The 17,492-nt window shown below is 42.2% G+C and overlaps 1 protein-coding gene across 2 annotated transcripts in view; it reads left to right on the forward strand.

Moving 5' to 3' along the window:
• CDON (cell adhesion associated, oncogene regulated) overlaps positions 1-16,826 on the forward strand; it is a 130,268-nt gene extending 113,442 nt beyond the window's left edge. For both annotated transcript variants that reach the window (XM_075564114.1, XM_075564115.1), the window contains exons 19-20: positions 13,654-13,934; positions 14,832-16,826. In XM_075564114.1, coding sequence (XP_075420229.1) covers positions 13,654-13,934; positions 14,832-14,992 — 442 coding nt within the window. In that variant the 3' untranslated portion in view covers positions 14,993-16,826. The remainder of the gene's footprint in view (positions 1-13,653; positions 13,935-14,831) is intronic.
• Positions 16,827-17,492: the final 666 nt, after the last annotated feature.

Below are 17,492 nucleotides of genomic sequence, written 5' to 3' on the forward strand. Positions count from 1 at the left end.
AATTCTAGCAGTTCTTCTTTTATGTAATGATAATGTTGGATTAGATAGTTTCTAAAAGCCTCTCTGTGTCAGTCTGGGTGGACTAGAGAAACAAATCCATGGACACACATATGTGTATAGGAAGGAGATTTATATACAAGAGCAAATATACATTGAGAAAACATCCCAGCCCAGTCCAGGTTAAGTCCATAAGTCTGAAATTAGCTCATATGTCCAATACCAATCTATAAAGTCCTCTTCAGACTCACGAAACACATGCAATGATGCCGAATATAGAAGATCACAGGCCAGTGGATAGAAAGTCCTTGGATCCAGTGGCATTGTAAGCATCTCAGCACTGGCAGGCGTCTCTCTCTGTGGCTTCTCTGGCTTGAGAGGTCTGGTTGCATCCACGTGGCTTGTCTTCTGCAATGTCTCCCAGGGATTCACAGACAGAAAAAGGTGTCTTCCGGCTCCAAGGAGGAGGTACCACATTTCCCAGAATTCTCAGGGAAAAGCCATGCCCACACAGAAATCTCATTGGCTATCTCCACATTGGCAGCCTAAGACTCCACCCCTACACTCTTAATCCTTAAATTGACACCAGATTAGGTCACTACCACACTCTCTAAGCTGAAGAACTTTGTAATAAGAAAATTGTATTATAGTGAGTACATAAAATAAGTAGAGCTGGGATTGGGGTTTGGATATTTCTTTATTGAAGTGGGGGGCTTGACCAATATAAACATGTAAATATTTCTAAATCATATTATTGAGGGCTCTTGCAGATCTTATACCATTCCATACATCATTTGTTACAAGCATATTTGTACATATGTTGCCATCATCATTTTCTAAACATTTGCTTTCTATTTGAACTCTTGGTATTGGCTCCTCTTTTCTCCATCCCCCTGCCTACACTCTTGACCCCTTGATAACTTATAAATTATTATTGTTCTCTTGTCTTACACTGACCATTGTCCATCCCCCTGTGGGGAGGGGATTATGTGTCCATTATTGTGATTGGTTCCCCATTTCTGCCCTTTGCCCCTTCTTCTCCTTACCCTCCAGGTATCACTACTCCCAATTCTGTTCCTGAGGGCTTTCTGACTTATATTCCTTGTGTCATGAGCTTTTATCTGTACCAGTGTACATGCTCCAGCCTAGCCAGAACTGAAAAGCAGGACTGGGGTCATGATGGGGGCGGGGGGAGTGAGGAAACCTCAAATAAACAAAGGATTATTGTATTTTATTGGTGCTATTCTGTGCCTTGGTTGACTCATCCCTCCCTTGTGACCCTTCTGTGAGTGGATGTCCTATTATCTACAGATAGATTTTGGTTCTTTGCTCTGGCCCCCCCATTATCAACAATATATGTGTTTTGTTTGTTTTGGGTCTTCTGGTGCCTGTTACCTGATTCTGTTGACACCTGATGATTGCAAAGGCTGGTGTGTTTCTTCAGTGTGGGCTTGTTGTTTCTCTGCTAGATAGTTGCTTGTTTAACTTCAAGCCTTTAAGACCCCAGATACTATATCTTTTGATAGCTGGGCACCATCAGCTTTCTTTACCACGTTTGTGTATGCACCCATTATGTCTTCAGCAATTGTGTTAGGAGAGTGAGCATCACAGAATGCCAGATTGTTAGAACAAAATGTTCTAGCATTGAGGGAATGCTTGAGGAGAGGCCCAAAGTCCGTCTATTTCCTCAATCTATTGCCATATAAATCTTTGTACGTAGGCCAATACCTCTATTTATATGAATCATTATATTTACATATTTACATTTGTGCACACCTATTCTAATAAAAGAGAGAATTAATAAGAGAGCGTTGTTTCTGCATAGGTTCTGAGAGTTGTGGAACTAAAAGCAGCAAAGCCACCTGAAGACTTCTTGTCATCATCTGTTTAAGCCATTTCAGGTGTCTATGTTAGCAAGGTTAAAACTGAAGAACATGAAAACACGTCTATGAGAACCAAAATACAGCCTTGAGTTTATCCCACCTGAATTTCAAGAACATCCCAAGAAGAGATTTGATGGATTAAACACTGATGACAGAAGACCTGATGTGCTGTAGGATGACATCGAAACAACATACTTGAAGAAAGCAAAAGGGCATTAAAAAGACAGGAGATACATAAAAGATTAGCATGGGTATCAGAAAACACCCTGCAGCTTGCGCTCAATTATAGAGTAGCTAAGGCAAATGGGAGAAATGACACAATAAAAGAGTTGAATAGAAAAATTCACAGAGGAACTGGAAAAGACAAAGTTAAATATTAGAATAAAATGTGCAGAGACCTAGAGTTAGAAAATAAAAAATAAAGAGCATGCTTCCCATGTCTTAAACTGAACGAGCACAGGAAAACTTCAAGGCTTGAGTTGCAATTTTGAGAGATTCCACGGAGAGAACACTGAATGATGCAGGAAGCACGGAGGCACTGCACCAAAAGAAGTAGTCGGCACCCACCATGTCAGGAGGTAGCCTATGAGCAAGAGCCAACGGTGCAAGAGGAAGAAGTTCAAGCTGCACCAAAAACATTAGCTAAAAATAGCCAAAACCAAGGCGCCAGGAATACCAGTTGAAGTGTTTCAACAAGCTGATGACGGACTGGAAGCACTCACTCGTCTATGCCAGGAAAGTTTTTAAGACAGTTACTTTGGCTGCTGACTGGAAGGAAACTGTATTTGTACCCATTCCAAAGAAAGGTGGCCCAACAAAATGCTCAGATTCTAGAATAATGTCATTGATATCCCATGCAAGTAAAACTTTACTTCCGGTCATCCAATAAAGGGTGTAGCAGTGCATATACAGAGACCTGCCACTGATTCAGGCTAGGTTCAGAAGAAGGTGTGAAACTAGGAATATTATTACTGTCAGATGGATCTTGGCTGAAAGTAGAGAATACCAGAAAGATATTAACTTGTATTTCATTGACTATGCGACGGCATTTGACTGTGTGGATCATAACAAACTATGGATATCCTTAAGAAACATGGGAATTCTAGAGCACTTCGCTGTGTTCACGTGGGACCTGTACATGGATCAAGAGGCAGCTGTGCAAACAGAACAAGGGAATAGTGCACGGTTGAAAATGAAGAAAGGTGTGTGTCATGGTTGTATCCTCTCACCATATGTATTCGATCTGTATGCTGAGCAAATAGAGAAGACAGTGCAGAAAAAATGTGGCCTTGGGATCAGAGGAAAGCTTATTAAAATTCTATATGGAGATGACACAGCCTTGCTTGCTGAAAATGAGGAGGGCTTAAAGCACTTGTCGTTGAAGGTCAAGGATTGCATCCTGGAGTGTGGATTTCAACCCATTTCAAAGAAGACCACAACCAATAGAGCGCATCATGATAAGTGGAGAAAATATTGACGTAGTCAAGGATTCCCTCTTGCTTGGAATGACAATTGATACGCACAGAAGCAGCAGTCAAGAGATCAAATGATGCGTTGCGTTGAGTAAATCTGCAGCCCAAGACCTCTTTTAAGTGTTGAAAAGCAAGGATGTTACTTTGAGGACCAAGCTGCGTCTCACCCAAGCCACGGTATTTTCAGTCACCACCTATGTATGTAACAGTTGGACAGTCAATGAGGACGGCTGGTGAAAAGTCGATGCATCTGAACTGTGATGTTGGCACAGAATATTGAACAGTACCTCGGCTTCCAAAAGAACAAGAAACAAGGCTGGCAAAACTCCGTCTTGGTTATTTCGGACATGTAGGACAGAGCAGCTCCTGAAGAAGGACACCGTGCTGGTAACGGGGAGGGGCTGAGAAAAAGAGGAGGCCCCTCGGTGAGATGGACCGGCACAGTGCCCACTGCCACGGGGTCAGCCGAAGAATTAGGAGGAAGGTGCCGGACGAGGGGTGTTTTGGTTGTGTTGAACATAGGATGTCTATGAGTCTATGTCTATGGCACTAACAACAACAAAAAGAAACCATTGTGTTTGAAAACGTATGTGACTGGCCGCAGAAATGTGCGCGTTCAATGTGCCGCTTCTCATGCGGCTCAGACGAGAAGGATGAACTCATGACTGGGCACTAGAAGAAGAGCGATGCTTTGTAAACAGGGGCAAAACTTCCTGGAGCCATGTTCAAATCTTTGGTGGAAGATTGCGCTTGTAAGTGAAGAACTCGGAAACCTGACTGGAGAGATTTCTAAGCACGATCTTAAAGGGACCACACAAAATGGAAAAAAGAAGGAGATAGACTTAAAAATGCACTGTGCAAAATGAAAACAGAACTTAAAGGTTTGGTAAAATCTGTTGTACAAACTAAGGACATTTGCCTAGGCTGTTCACCATGGATGTTGTCATATAATCTTAAAGAAAGTGATTAAACTTGTGACTTGATAGAGCTAGCCAATTACTGTAGCAAAAACCCGGCTGCTTAGACTGAAAGGGTCAGCGGAAAAAGGAAGTGAAAGAGCACTGTGTGCTTCTTGGAATTCTGCAGGGCGGAAGCAAGCCAAAGTTGCTACATCTTTTGTCTCCCAAGGAAATAAAAAAACCACCCATGAGTGGGCTCAGAGGTTAGCAGAATTTATTTCAGAAACAGAAGAAACAAGGCCTTCGCAGTTTTATGAGGTGGGACCACCTCTTCCTGGATCTCAGAGGATGGGGCCATCCATGGTTTCTAAGATTTAAAAGAGATCTTCACCAACTCACTTTCGGAATGTTGGGTTGCCTCTAAGGTGGTGCAGAGGTATGGGGCCACTGCCTCAAACCAAGGGGGCAGGGCTGCCATACCCACGTGGTAGAAGAATGGGACTTAGTGGAAATGACTTGGGGGCTGCCATGAAGTTGGACAAGGAGAATGAAGCAGCCCAGAGGCAAGGTGGCACAGTTGTCATCCCAGTGGTCCTGGAAGGCGGATCTGAAGCCCAGAGCCAAAGGGCACTGTGTCTCTACCATAGAGGACAGAGCCAACAGCCAGTCTGGAGGACAGAGCCAATGCCCAGATGGTTTCAGAGAAAGGAGGATTATTTTCAAGCCTTGAGAACTAAAGTAATTTTTTTGATGGGTTTTGGACTTCATGGTGTCCAATAACCTTTGTTTCCCTCTGATTTCTTCCATTTGTAAGAGAAATGTCTGTCTTATCTTGTGTCCATTCCACCATTGTCCTTTGGAAAATGATTTTTTGCACAAAATTAATACACGTTCCAGCTGTGTGTCATATTCCTGGATCCTTCACCAGTGTTACATGAGGTAAAAGAAGAAAAACAAAACAAATGAAGAACTGAAATCAAAATCACTAACATTATGAACTAGGGAAACGAAATCCAGCAGCCATCATTAGGCACGTAGCTAAAAAACAATGCTGTAAAAAGAAAAACCGGAATTTCCTAGGGAACTGTAAGCATCGTGCTCTTTCAAACCAGCAAAATGTGCTCTTGGGTATAGTGGTAAGGTACAGAAATACAAGTTCTGTTTTAGATAGTGTGGGTGAGCAAATGTCTTGTGAATTCTATTAAGCTATTAGAATGGGCCAGGAACACATTTATAAATGCTGCGGAGTGTGTGTGCTTTAATACTTTGATTGGGAACGTAGATACTTTAACAGCAACAACAACAAACCAACTCAATACAAGACAAAAGCAAATGAGACTTCTCATATATCTCAGTAACATTTAGATGGAAATTAAATTTCAATGCAGTCCCCTCTGGTTTCAAAGAGGCCAGATCTCCGTTGCGTGACACAGTCTCTTGAGTGAATCCTCAGAAGGTGTCTTCTTAAACTACAAACGTGTTCTTAGTGGTGTTGCTGCTCGTAGTGCTGTATCTGCATGGACTGATGACCAAGAGGCGTCTTTGAAAGAGTCCTGACCTCTCCTTGCAGACCCTGCTTGTGTAACAGCATCTCTGTCTTCCCATGCAGTTTGCCATGCTGCTTTTTTATCACCCTTAGCTCTAGCATTAACAGTCACTCCATGTACATCATCACTGTAGTCATCAAAGATTGTCCAATAAGGCACAGCAGTGTCTCTAGCCCAAAGCGATCAAGGTCGCTTTTTCTCTGCTCTTGCTCCTCATCTGTTTTTCTCATCTTCTGCATGGACTCAAGTCCATCCTTAACACGTGAGTAGTCCCAGCCAGGCATTAAACTACTAAACACCTGGGTGTAGTTGTACAGAGCCCCAAATCTTCAGCAGTATCAAACTTAGAGATGAGCCCAAAGTTGGCTGCCAGGTTTTGATGTTAGCATCTTTTAAAACCAGAGTGCCTGAGTGTCCTGGGCTAGCACCCTCCCGAGGAGATTCTGGCTCTCTTCTCCTGTGAGGGGATTGGGAGTAAGAGTATAGTGGCTTCTGGCTCTGTGGTTGCCATCTCAGATCCTAAAGTTTGCCCCAGGTTTGGAATATGTCTGAAGTGTCACCCATATTTGATATAGATGATTCAGAAGACAAAATGTTAGATTTGGAGTTGATTTCGGACGTGGGCTGTGGTGATGGGTGAAAGTGTCTTGTAAGTGGCAAGGAGTAGCAGAAGGTAGGGTGTCGTGAATGGAGTTATGTCTTCCCCGCGCCCCTGCCCAATGTGCGTTGTATAAAGTGCTTATACAGTGGTTTGGGACTCGATTGTCTTTGTTACTTAATGAGGCAGGATTAATGTGGGGTTTATCTTGAATCAATCTCTTTTAAAATTAAAGAGATTAAACAGAAGATAGCAGAGTAAACATGGGGTCTGATAGAAACCAAACGACAAGAGAGCTTTAAGAAACTAGGAAGCAGAAGCTGAAAAGACAAGAACCTTCCTCCAGAGTCAGTAGAGAAAGGCACCTTCCCCTAGAACTGGCGCTCTGAGTTTAGACCTGGGGGAAGAGCGTTGTTTCCAGCCACCAACTTGCGGTATTTCTGGATGGAGCAAATGGTTACGTCAGCAGTTCTCAACCTGGGGTCGCCTGATTCATAACAGTAGCAAAATCACACTGATGAAGTAGCAACGAAAATAAATGTGTGGTTGGGAGTCACCACACATGAGGAACTGTATGAAAGGGTGGTGGCGTGAGGAAGGTTGAGAACCGCTGGGTCAAGCGTTCAGCTGCTAACCAAAAGACTGGTGATGCAAACCCATGCCGAGATGCCCCAGAAGAAAAGGCATGGCCTTCTTCCTCAAAAGGTCAGAAACCACAAATGCTGGAGTGTATCTCTACACGGCAGACATCAGGTCTCCATGGGCCTGAGTCAACTTGACAGCAACTTCTTTGATTGGGGGCTTACCATGTTTGAGGAGGCTTAAAAAAATGTGGAAGAGTTCCATTATCTTTATGTTTTTGCATGAACTTTTTGAGCCCTTCATACCAGGTATTGACCTAAGCCCGAACTTCAGAGAGCCCAGTTGAATAATAGTGATTTCTCAGACAGCCAGATATGTGGTGAATTGTGGTGGCGCGTTGAATCATATAATTTTGTATTTAAGAACTGTTATCAAAAGGAGATGTACAACGGGGGCTTCGAGTCATTTGTGGAAATATTTTCATTATCTTTTCCATTGTGTTTTTTGCCGCAAACATTTCGAAGCCCCTTTGTCTGATAGCATCCTAGTTCTTCTTCAAGATTTCCCGAGGAAGGAGGCTCCATTCAAAGATCTGTTTAGGCTCGACTGCTGTTCACAGTGCACAGGACGAACTGGAAGGAGGGGCCATTGAGTCCATTGCTGTAGAGAAGGCTTAGCATGCTGGGTATGGGAGGGGAAGGAGAGAGTCGGCATCTTGAGGCTCGGCAATTGACTGGTGGCTCGAGAAGAAAGGAATTGAAATGAATGGAGATTTTAAACATGAATGACAGATGGTTGCCACCCTGATAACCATAGAAACAAAAAAAAACATTGAAGTGATCATGATATATCTAGGAAAGGGGGCAACTTTGGTTTGGAGGATTTCAAGTTGCAAATATCTAAATCAAGCACACAGATTAAAATGCCCATCTTGGGTTCAGGGGGACTGTAATAAAGATTAAGGAAAACCAAGTCATTTCTGTCAATGCGGTAATTACTATTCAAAAATTGATGCAAAATAATTGACGCAAACATCAAAGGAGGTAATAGCTATGGCGACTGGGTGATTTTTTATATTTAATTATTGAAGGTATTTATTTGTGCTTATTTACTGAATGTTTAATGGGGCATTCTTTTAGTATGTTACTGTCATGATATATCTTCTAGAGACTAAGGTGGGAACACAAGCATGGTAACATATGAATGAAAAAGGAAAAGGCTGTATTCATCAGGCACTTGTTGGAAGTCTGTCGTGGTGTACCCTCCAAAGTAGATAGGTGCTGAGGACAAGGTAGTGAACAGACCCCTCATGTTGGGGGAAGCGCTTAGTGTAATATGGGAGACTGCCTGGCTGTTTAATGAAAGAACTAAATCTTCAAAATAAATATCTATTGAAAACTCAATCGTTTAAAGCAGGAGTTCTCAACCTGTGGGTCGCGACCCCTTTGGGAATCAAATGACCCTTTCACAGGGGTCGCCCAATTCCTAACAGTAGCAAAATTACAGTTATGAAGTAGCAACAAAAATCATTTTATGGTTGGGGTCACCACAGCATGAGGAACTGTATTAAAGGGTCACGGCATTAGGAAGGTTGAGAACCACCGATTTAAAGGAAAAGATATAGTTAGAAAGCAAAGAGCTCCCTGAGCAAGTGACATTATAAAATTAGGTGAAAGGGACAGGCCAAGTGCTTTTCAGACAAAAGGTACCATTATATAAAATCCCTAAAGTAAAATGCCTGCATCTTCTAAGCCCTTAAAAAAAGGCTGGCATAGCAGGAACTTAGTAAGCAAATGGAACAGAGGTAACAGAGTAAAATCATATTATACAAAGCCATCTGAAGTTAGTCAAAGGTTTTAAGTTGAACGGTATTGTGACAAGATATTGGGTTTTTGGTTTTTCTTCTAAAAATATTTCAATGTATTGTGCTGTGAATATATATAGCAGAAAATACACCAAATCAACAATTTCTAATGTAAATTCAGTGACACTGATTACACTCTTCGAGTTGTACATTCATTCTCAGTCTCCTTTTCTAAGCGATTCCTCCCTCATTAACATACACCCATTGTCTGCGCAAGACCCTGTCTCATCTTCAAGTTGCTGTTATCAGTTTAATCTATAGAAAGATAAAAGGGCTTAAGTGGAGAGCAAATGCTTTGAAAATGATGAGGGCAAAGAATGTACAGATGTGCGTTATACAATTGATGTATGTATGGATTGTGATAAGTTTATGAGTCCCTAATAAAATGTTTTAAAAATAAGACAAAAGATAAAAGTTGCTCAAAGAATATAACACATAAGGCAGCTATTCTGTACTTGTTAAGTTAAACTATTGCTCCATTTGAAGATAAAGTTTTAAGATTCTCACCAGGCAATAGTTTCAGGGCGTTTATCCAGCTGCCATGGCTCCAGAAAATCTGGAGTCCAGGAAAATTTAAAATTCTATTCTATATTTTTGCCCTTTATGATCAGGAGTCCTTGAAAGAATCTTTGATCAAAATGTTCAGCAATAGCAGCCAGGCACCATTGGGTTCTTCTGGATTCATGGCAATAAGCAGTTATTGATGGAGGTAATTAGGCATAAACCCCATATCCTCCTCCCATTCCTGACACTCTTTATCTGTTGCCCCAGACAAATAAAGACCAATTGTTGTGCCTTGGATGTCTTCTTGTGAGTGTATACAACATCAGGTACTGTGCAGTGTACTAGGAGGTATAACACAAACACTATACATGATAGTAAGCCCATTAACTGGAATGTCCCACACCAAAGGAACCAGATCCCATCAGGTGTTTGTACCTTCAACTGTTTTTTGGTGGTGGTGGTGGCGGCGGCAATGTAATTATATCTGTCACATGACTTTCACCAATGTATAAATCATTGCTAGCACTTAACTATAATCGGCTATGTAACTCTACCCTTAATGCAATTTTCTATTGCCATAAACCAGAACTCCCTAAGCAATAGCCTATTCTCCTTTCTTCCTTTGACTTGACCTTGATTATCACTAATAAACATTGATCTCTTTACATCTGCCTTTTCTGATCTTTTTATATAAGTGGTTTTATTGTGGACTTACTTCACTCAGCATAGTCTTTAATCTGTTCATCTTCGGATGAGCATTGAGGTGGTTTCCACCTTTTGACTATTGTGAATAATGCTTGAGATAGTAAAAGTTTATTGTGCCAACCTGGCCAATAAGCACGTGGGATTAATTGAAGAGCAGAGAGATAAATGGCTCCTTGAGTTTCGCCTTTCTAGTTCTCTGGTCTATTGCTTTCTGATGGTTGGACCAGGGTGCAGCTGCCTTAGCCAGTATACTGCTTCAGCTGGCAAGGCTCACTTCCTGCAAGATATCCCTGAGAAGAAGCCACATGGACCTACTCCAATTTAGCCCTGCATGCTGGAGCAGCCGTGTGGAGACCCCTGCCAGCGCTGAGATGCTTACACACTCACTCATTCAGCTTTCCTCTTTCAGTCAGCATCCTTGTGTGTTTTATGAGATTGAGGAGGACTTTGTGGATTGGTGTTGGACATACGGGCTAATGTTGGACTAATGGATTGGGGCAACACTGGGTTGGGATGCTTTCTTAATGTGCACTTACCCTTTATATAAAACTGTCTTATCCATATGGGGTTTTATGGATCTGTTTCTCTAATGTACCCAGACGAACTGCTGCAATGAACATTGTCGCAGAAGTCTTTGAGTCCGGCTTTCAAGTCTCTCGTTGGGCCTTGTAACAATTTTATGTTTAGTTTATTTTGAGGAACTGCTACATTTTTTCCACAAAAAAACATTCTATATTTCTAGCAGAAATGGATGAAAGTTATAATTTTCCACATAGAGTTTTAATAACACTCTAGATTCAGTTTGCCGCACACATGTGATTGGGAAAGGAGAACCAGTTAGGTTGCTATTGTAGTAGCCTAAGTAAGAAATTGTGGAGTGGAGTTGTTGCACTAGATTTTTTTTAATAGGTGGATTAATTGAATGAGAAGACATGCCAATAGATGTATTTCAGTTTAAAGCTAACAAGGCAGAGGGGAAAGAATCTTGAGGATAGGTGAGGCACCTTATAGACATTTTCTGAACTGGACTTCTTATCCTAGGCATCCGTGGCTTGTAAGAGAGTAAAGAGCATAAAGTGGCATGCTATAGAGGTCTAAGAGGATCCCTGAAGGTGTTCTAGGGAGTAAAGAGTTTCTTTTCATTGAAATGGGCAACAGGCACGTGTAAAGATGGTCACTGTCATTAGCCGTAAGAGAAATGCAAATCAAAACTACAATTAGAGATGATTTCTCGCCCATTAGAATGGCTTGGATTAGTTTTCTCTTATTTTTTAAATTATTTTTAACAGTTTTATATGCTTATAACTCACATATCTTATAATCAATCAAGCAATCATATTAAAAAGAGTTGTACCATCAGCACCACAACCAGTTTTAGAATATTTTCTTCTTTCTTATACTCACTGTTATTAGCTCCTCATTTTTCCCAACCTCTCTTGCCATACCTCCGAGAAAACATTAACTCAGTTACTGCCTCTGTAGATTTACTTATCCTGGATTCCATATACAGAAAAACATAACCAAAAAAGCCAACAATAACAAAGTAAAACAGAAAAACCTCAATTGAAAATAAAGCAGAAAATATTTTTTAAAACACTAGAATAAATTAAAATGGGTCAAAAGGGAGATCATATGATAAGGTGTTAAAGTTTTACCCTAACCAACCGCATCTGCTCTGCAATAGTACACTTTCCAATATACTCTGCATGACGACAAGTCTGTTTTATTGACTGTCCTAAGGTCATTTCTTTCATCTGTCCCTGTGTTAGTCCAGGTAGACTAGAGAAACAAATTCATAGATACTCGTGTGTATAAGAAAGAGCTTGACGGGTGCACAAGCAAATGTGGTGAAGAAAGCTGATGGTGCCTGGCTATCAAAAAATACAGCGTCTGGGGTCTTAAAAGCTTGAAGGTAAACAAGCGGCCATCTAGCTCAGAAGCAACAAAGCCCACATGGAAGAAGCACGCCAGCCTGTGTGGTCATGTGGTGTCGAAGGGATGAGGTATCAGGCATCAAAGAACCCAAAAATTATATCATTGTGAATGAGAGGGAGTGCGGAATGGGACCCAAAGCCCATTTTTAGGCAACTGGACATCCCCTCATAGAAGGGTCACGGGGAGGAGATGAGCCAGTCATGGTGCAGTGTAGCAACAATGAAACATACAACTTTCCTCTAGTTCCTAAATGCTTTCTCTCCCTTCCCCCCACCCCCCACCACCACTATCATGATCCCAATTCTACCTTACAAATCTGGTTAGACCAGAGGATGTACACTGGTACAGATAGGAACTGGAAACACAGGGAATCCAGCGCGGATGATCCCTTCAGGACCAGTGGTGTGAGTGGTGATACTGGGAGCATAGAGGGAGAGTGGTTGGAAAGGGGGAACCGATTACAAGGATCTATATGTGACCTCCTCCCTGGGGGACAGACAATAGAAAAGTTAGTGAAGCGAGATGTCGGACAGTGTAAGATATGACAAAATAATAATAATTTATAAATTATCAAGGGATCATGAATGATGGAGTGGAGAGGGAGGGGGAAAATGAGGAGCTGATACCAAGGGCTCAAGTAGAAAGCAAATGTTTTGAGAATGATGGCAACAAATGTACAAATGTGCTTGACACAATGGTTGGATGGATGGATTGTGATAAGAGTTGTATGATCCCCCAATAAAATGATGTTTTAAAAAAGAAAGAGGTTTATATGCAAGAACAATTGAATATTGAGAAAACATCCCAGCTCAGTCAGATCAAGTCCGTAAGTCCAATATTAGCCCATATGTCTGATACCAATCTATAAAGTCCTCTTCAGACTCATGAGACACATGCAATGACACCGAATGCAGGAAGACCCCAGGCCAGCGGGTAGGAAGTCTTGTGAATCCAATGGTGTTGTAAGCATCTCAGCGCTGGCAGGGGTCTCCATGTGACTTCTCCAGCTCCAGAGGTCTGGCTCCATTCGCCTCTCTCCATGTGTCTTTTCCACAGGGATATCTCACAGGGAGTTAGCAGAGAGAAAGTATCTCCCGCCCCAAGGAGGAGTACAGGAGTTCCCAGAATCCTCAGGAGAAGTCCATGCCCACACAGAGGCTTCATTCACTATGACCTGATTGGCAGGCCAGACTCCACTCCTACACTCTTAATCCTCTCAAACTGACAGTTATATAGCTACCACAGTCCCCTTTTTCCTCCCAGTGGCTAGTGGCCTCCTTTTGTGCTATATATGAGAGCTGCAGAACTGCTGTCTGTCAGAATTGACTCAATGGCACTGAGTTTGAGGGTTGGTTTTTTATTTTTGTTTTTGCTTTTTGAGTTGGTTATGAAACGAGAAATAACTTCAAACAGACAGGAAATGGGTGGGAGAGATCATAATATGTGGTTCCATTCTTCAGTGGTTTGCCTTTTGATGTATCCTGCTTTATTTCATGCTTATTGTAATATTTTAGTTCTTGGTATTTCAAATTAAAGGTGTATCATTTTGGTTTTAAAATCTCCATCTTTCTTAAGAGTGTGAATGAGAAGTAACAAAAGATGTTTGAAATTAGGCAATATCGATCCCTCTAGATACAATTCTCTGTCTTTTTGCTTAAATCCTACAGATGCTTCACCAAAACCAACAGCACTCTCAGCAGCAGTCCCCTTCCCGTGGTCCCAGGGGTTGCACCTCATCCTCCGGATGGGTTGGAAATGAAGCCCCTCAGTCACATGAAGATGCCTGTGTGTCTGGCTCCCACGGCTCCTGCACCTGGGCAGTTAGCTGAGGAGAGCGAGAGCATCGAGGAGAATGGGGCACCGGGACCTCCCCAGCCTACTTGCTGCCAGGACCATAGAAGTGAGACCAACCCTGAGTGCACAGCAGATGGAGCGGAGTCCAACCGAGGTACAGGAGAGCATTGTGTCGCTGAAGCTTCTGGACAGTCTCCGGTTAGCTAAAAAAAAGCTACTCAGAAAAGGCTGAAACCATCAGAGTTTTGTCTCTGCTGCCGACTCACATATTTCTTTAAAAGATGGGTAGAGAGTATTGGATTCTTCAAAGAAAGATGGATAAGGAGTCCTTGAAATTCTGTAATTCTGTCTTTTCCTTTGGGCTTTTAACCCTTTTAACTTTTTGGAAAATAAATCCCAGATAGAGTTTGATTTGGTTTGTGGCTGAACAGCCTGTGCTAGATGATTACATTTTGTGATCCTGGGCTCCTTTGTCCACTGAGTTGGTCCTGGAGCAGTAGCCTTTCCTTAAAGAGGTGATTTTGGAGATTCTATCGGTGTTTTACTTATTTATCTGTTTATTTTGTTTTATAACTTTCAGATGTTAATGAGAACTCAACTTTTAAACCTTTTCAAACTACTGCCAACCTGCAATTGAAAAGAAATTCAACTGGGCTCTATATTTGCTTATTAACATTTCTTTATTGATATTAGTAATGCTTTTAGATCACAGTATAGTGGACCGCTAACTAACAGTCAGCCTTTGGTTCGAACCAGCTCAAAAGATGGAGCTGTTCTGTTCTTCCCTCTGGGGCCACTAGGGGGTTACTTATATAGTGGGAGCTGATAACTATATGTCAGTGGTGAAAACCACCACCAACTCCAGGAGACAAAGTCGGCTATTTGCTCCGGCAAAGATTTACAGTCTCAACGGGCAATTCTTCTCTACCTTACTAGGGTTCAATGACTTGAAATCAGTTCAAGAGCAGTGAGTTTTGCTGGCGGGGGGATTTGAGTTGTAGAAAACAGTCTTTGTCATTTCATAACACTCCCAAATCTTTCTGTTTTTCAGGAGACAGCTGTGTCCATTCGGAAACAGATAACACAATTTTAAGTTGGAATCCCATGATTTTACCACCGGCCTCAAAGGACTGTACTGAAAAGACAGCATGGTCTCCTGGCATTCCCTTGGATGGCTCCTCAGGAGTACTTCAGCCAGCTCAGGAAACCTGAGGGTGTGCAGCTGGCTGGTTGTGCTCCCCCTTGAAGCCAGTAACTGCACAGAAGTGGCCCAGGATGAACTGTGTGCAGGACATTAATTCCAATAAGGGGTGGGGGTGGGGAGGGACATTATTTATTTTTTGTAGTAGAATATCATATGAATGTATCTCAAAATGTTTGCCTTTTATATAACTTATGCCTTAACGTGGTCCGACTTCATTCCTTTCCTGGTCGCCACTGTTAGGATACATCATGGTTTTGTATCGTTTCACTCATGTGGAGAGCAGCAGACCATCCAGGTTTTCCAGAAACTCATTGACGAAGAGCTACTGATGCAAAGGATTCCAACTATTGCCTTGTTCGGCTAGAGGAGAGTACATGGACACTTTAAAGTTTGCCATCAGTCAAGGTTTTAGATGGGAAGGTGTTTGTCAATATGGTGTTAGTGCACTCTCTGAACGCATGTTTAGTGAACCACAGTTGTAAGCTGATGTTTATAGCAACAGATCTGGCCTGTGCGTGTTCTGAGGGTGCCTCCCCTAACGTGCTGACATGACCTGTTGACTTAACCTCAGTCTGCACCTGGGCACAGACTAAGCCCAGCTGTCTAGGCACTAATCGAAATCAGTATTGTGGACATGGCCGAGTGGCAGATCTAGTTGGATTATGGCAGTCTTCCGAAAGAAAACTAAGGCCAAAGAGGAAAAGTTTGTCCAACTGCTTAAATGTGACACTAGTTTAGAAGATGGGCACCAGAGGCTCCTTTGGACTTTGCGTCTAAGAGTGGAGAAAACATAAGATCTTAGAGTGGTACCTTGAGAAAGGTGGTCATTTAAAAAAAAAAAAACCAAGAAGGAGGCGTCCACAGGTTGCATCTGGCAGAAGTATTCTACTGGATTCCATCCCTGCCAGATGGTACTCCCAATGCCACGTGAAATAAAAATAGCCTTTTCCTAGCTTCCAACATGGACAGTAGCCTGGAAGATGTGTCAGAAAAGAGGTAATTTGGAGGGAAAAGGATATGGGCGATTTGAAATATCCTAACATTTTTCCAGAATGTCTCTATTGTCAGTAGACACCTAAAGCCTAAGTTAGCAGAGGTCCTGAGCCCTGACCATCACTGTGGTCTCTGACCAGCAAAGATGCTTAGCTGCCTTTGAATAACTTTTTCCTGCCACATTTAGGAAAAAGAATTATGTTTGAATAGCTTTGATTCAAACTTTAATGATCACCTGCAACTTTTTGGATTGTGCCCTTTGGGGAAACAAACAGGATCTGGTTTCTCCATAGTCAGCCAGTTACAGCATAAGTGGGAAAAAAGACACACACGCAAACGTTGCTCAGATTACAGGGGGTTGACTAGAAATCCGTGTTAATCAGCTTTTATATAGATGTGTCAGTCTTCCCTGGCATATGCCTGCCTGTTTGACAGTAGAACTCTATGTGACCATGTGTTGTTGAAGCTGGGCCACTATGCAAGAGTCTTCTTCCAGTAGAATGTAGTGCATGTCGTTTCTAGAAGATACCAGAGAGGTTCTAGAAGGACGTTCTGGATTCCAGATGCCTGTGCCTGTAGTATACTGGATCTGTGTTTCCTGTGGCTTAGAGGCAGTTAGCTTGGGGGGAGGCTGACTGTACGCTTCACTTGCGACAAGCAGAGTCTTAGTACACAGAATGCGACACGACATGCCCAGTGTTGCCAAACAAGTTACAGCAATGCTGCCACAGGACATTTCCGAAGACCGCGGGGGAGCGATGTTCGTGTGTAAATGGTTGTAGATAGTAATTTCGATTCAGGAAACATGTATTTGCATGAGCCTTAGGTCATAAACTGCTTTTAAAGATGGAGTTTGAATATGAGATTTGTCCATTAGGAAGAGAAAACGCCTTTATCTTTAGGACAACCTCATTGTGGACTGCTTTATTTATATTTCTAGTAACGCTGTTTTAAGTGTTATCTTTTTATTGTATGTTATTTATAAAAACGCCTTTATATGTTGAACTATATAAATATATATTCACACATATATGTGTGTATATAAACACACACACATGCCATATTTAGGAGGCTTGTGTTCTCCATAACAATGAGCTGTTCTGGACTTTGGCGTCCTGCACAGTCACCAAAACCAGTTTGACTTAATGTCACTTGAGCCGGAAATAGTACAATGTTGGGGAAGATGAACTAACCTTTGTTGGGTGACTTCTGTGTCACTGAACTAGGTTCTTGTTAGCGCATTTAATTCTCACAAAGAAACTGCCAGAGTAAGCATTGTCCTTTCCCAAGTCACGTGCATAATGAGCCGTAGAGCCTGAATTGAGCCCAGCTGACCTGGCCCATCATGTGCGCGCCTTCCATTTTCCCACGCATTTCCCCACTGTTCTCCGAACAGCGTTGCTCACTCTTGGATGGAACAAGTTCAGTTGTGCCCGCTCCTACTGCCGGGCTCCGTGAGGCTCCAGCCTCACAGCGAAGCTCCTCTCTGTTACCCCCTGGCAGAGAGAGCAATTT

The sequence above is a fragment of the Tenrec ecaudatus genome, chromosome 12 (genome assembly GCF_050624435.1).
Source record: "Tenrec ecaudatus isolate mTenEca1 chromosome 12, mTenEca1.hap1, whole genome shotgun sequence".
Lineage (NCBI taxonomy): Eukaryota > Metazoa > Chordata > Mammalia > Afrosoricida > Tenrecidae > Tenrec > Tenrec ecaudatus.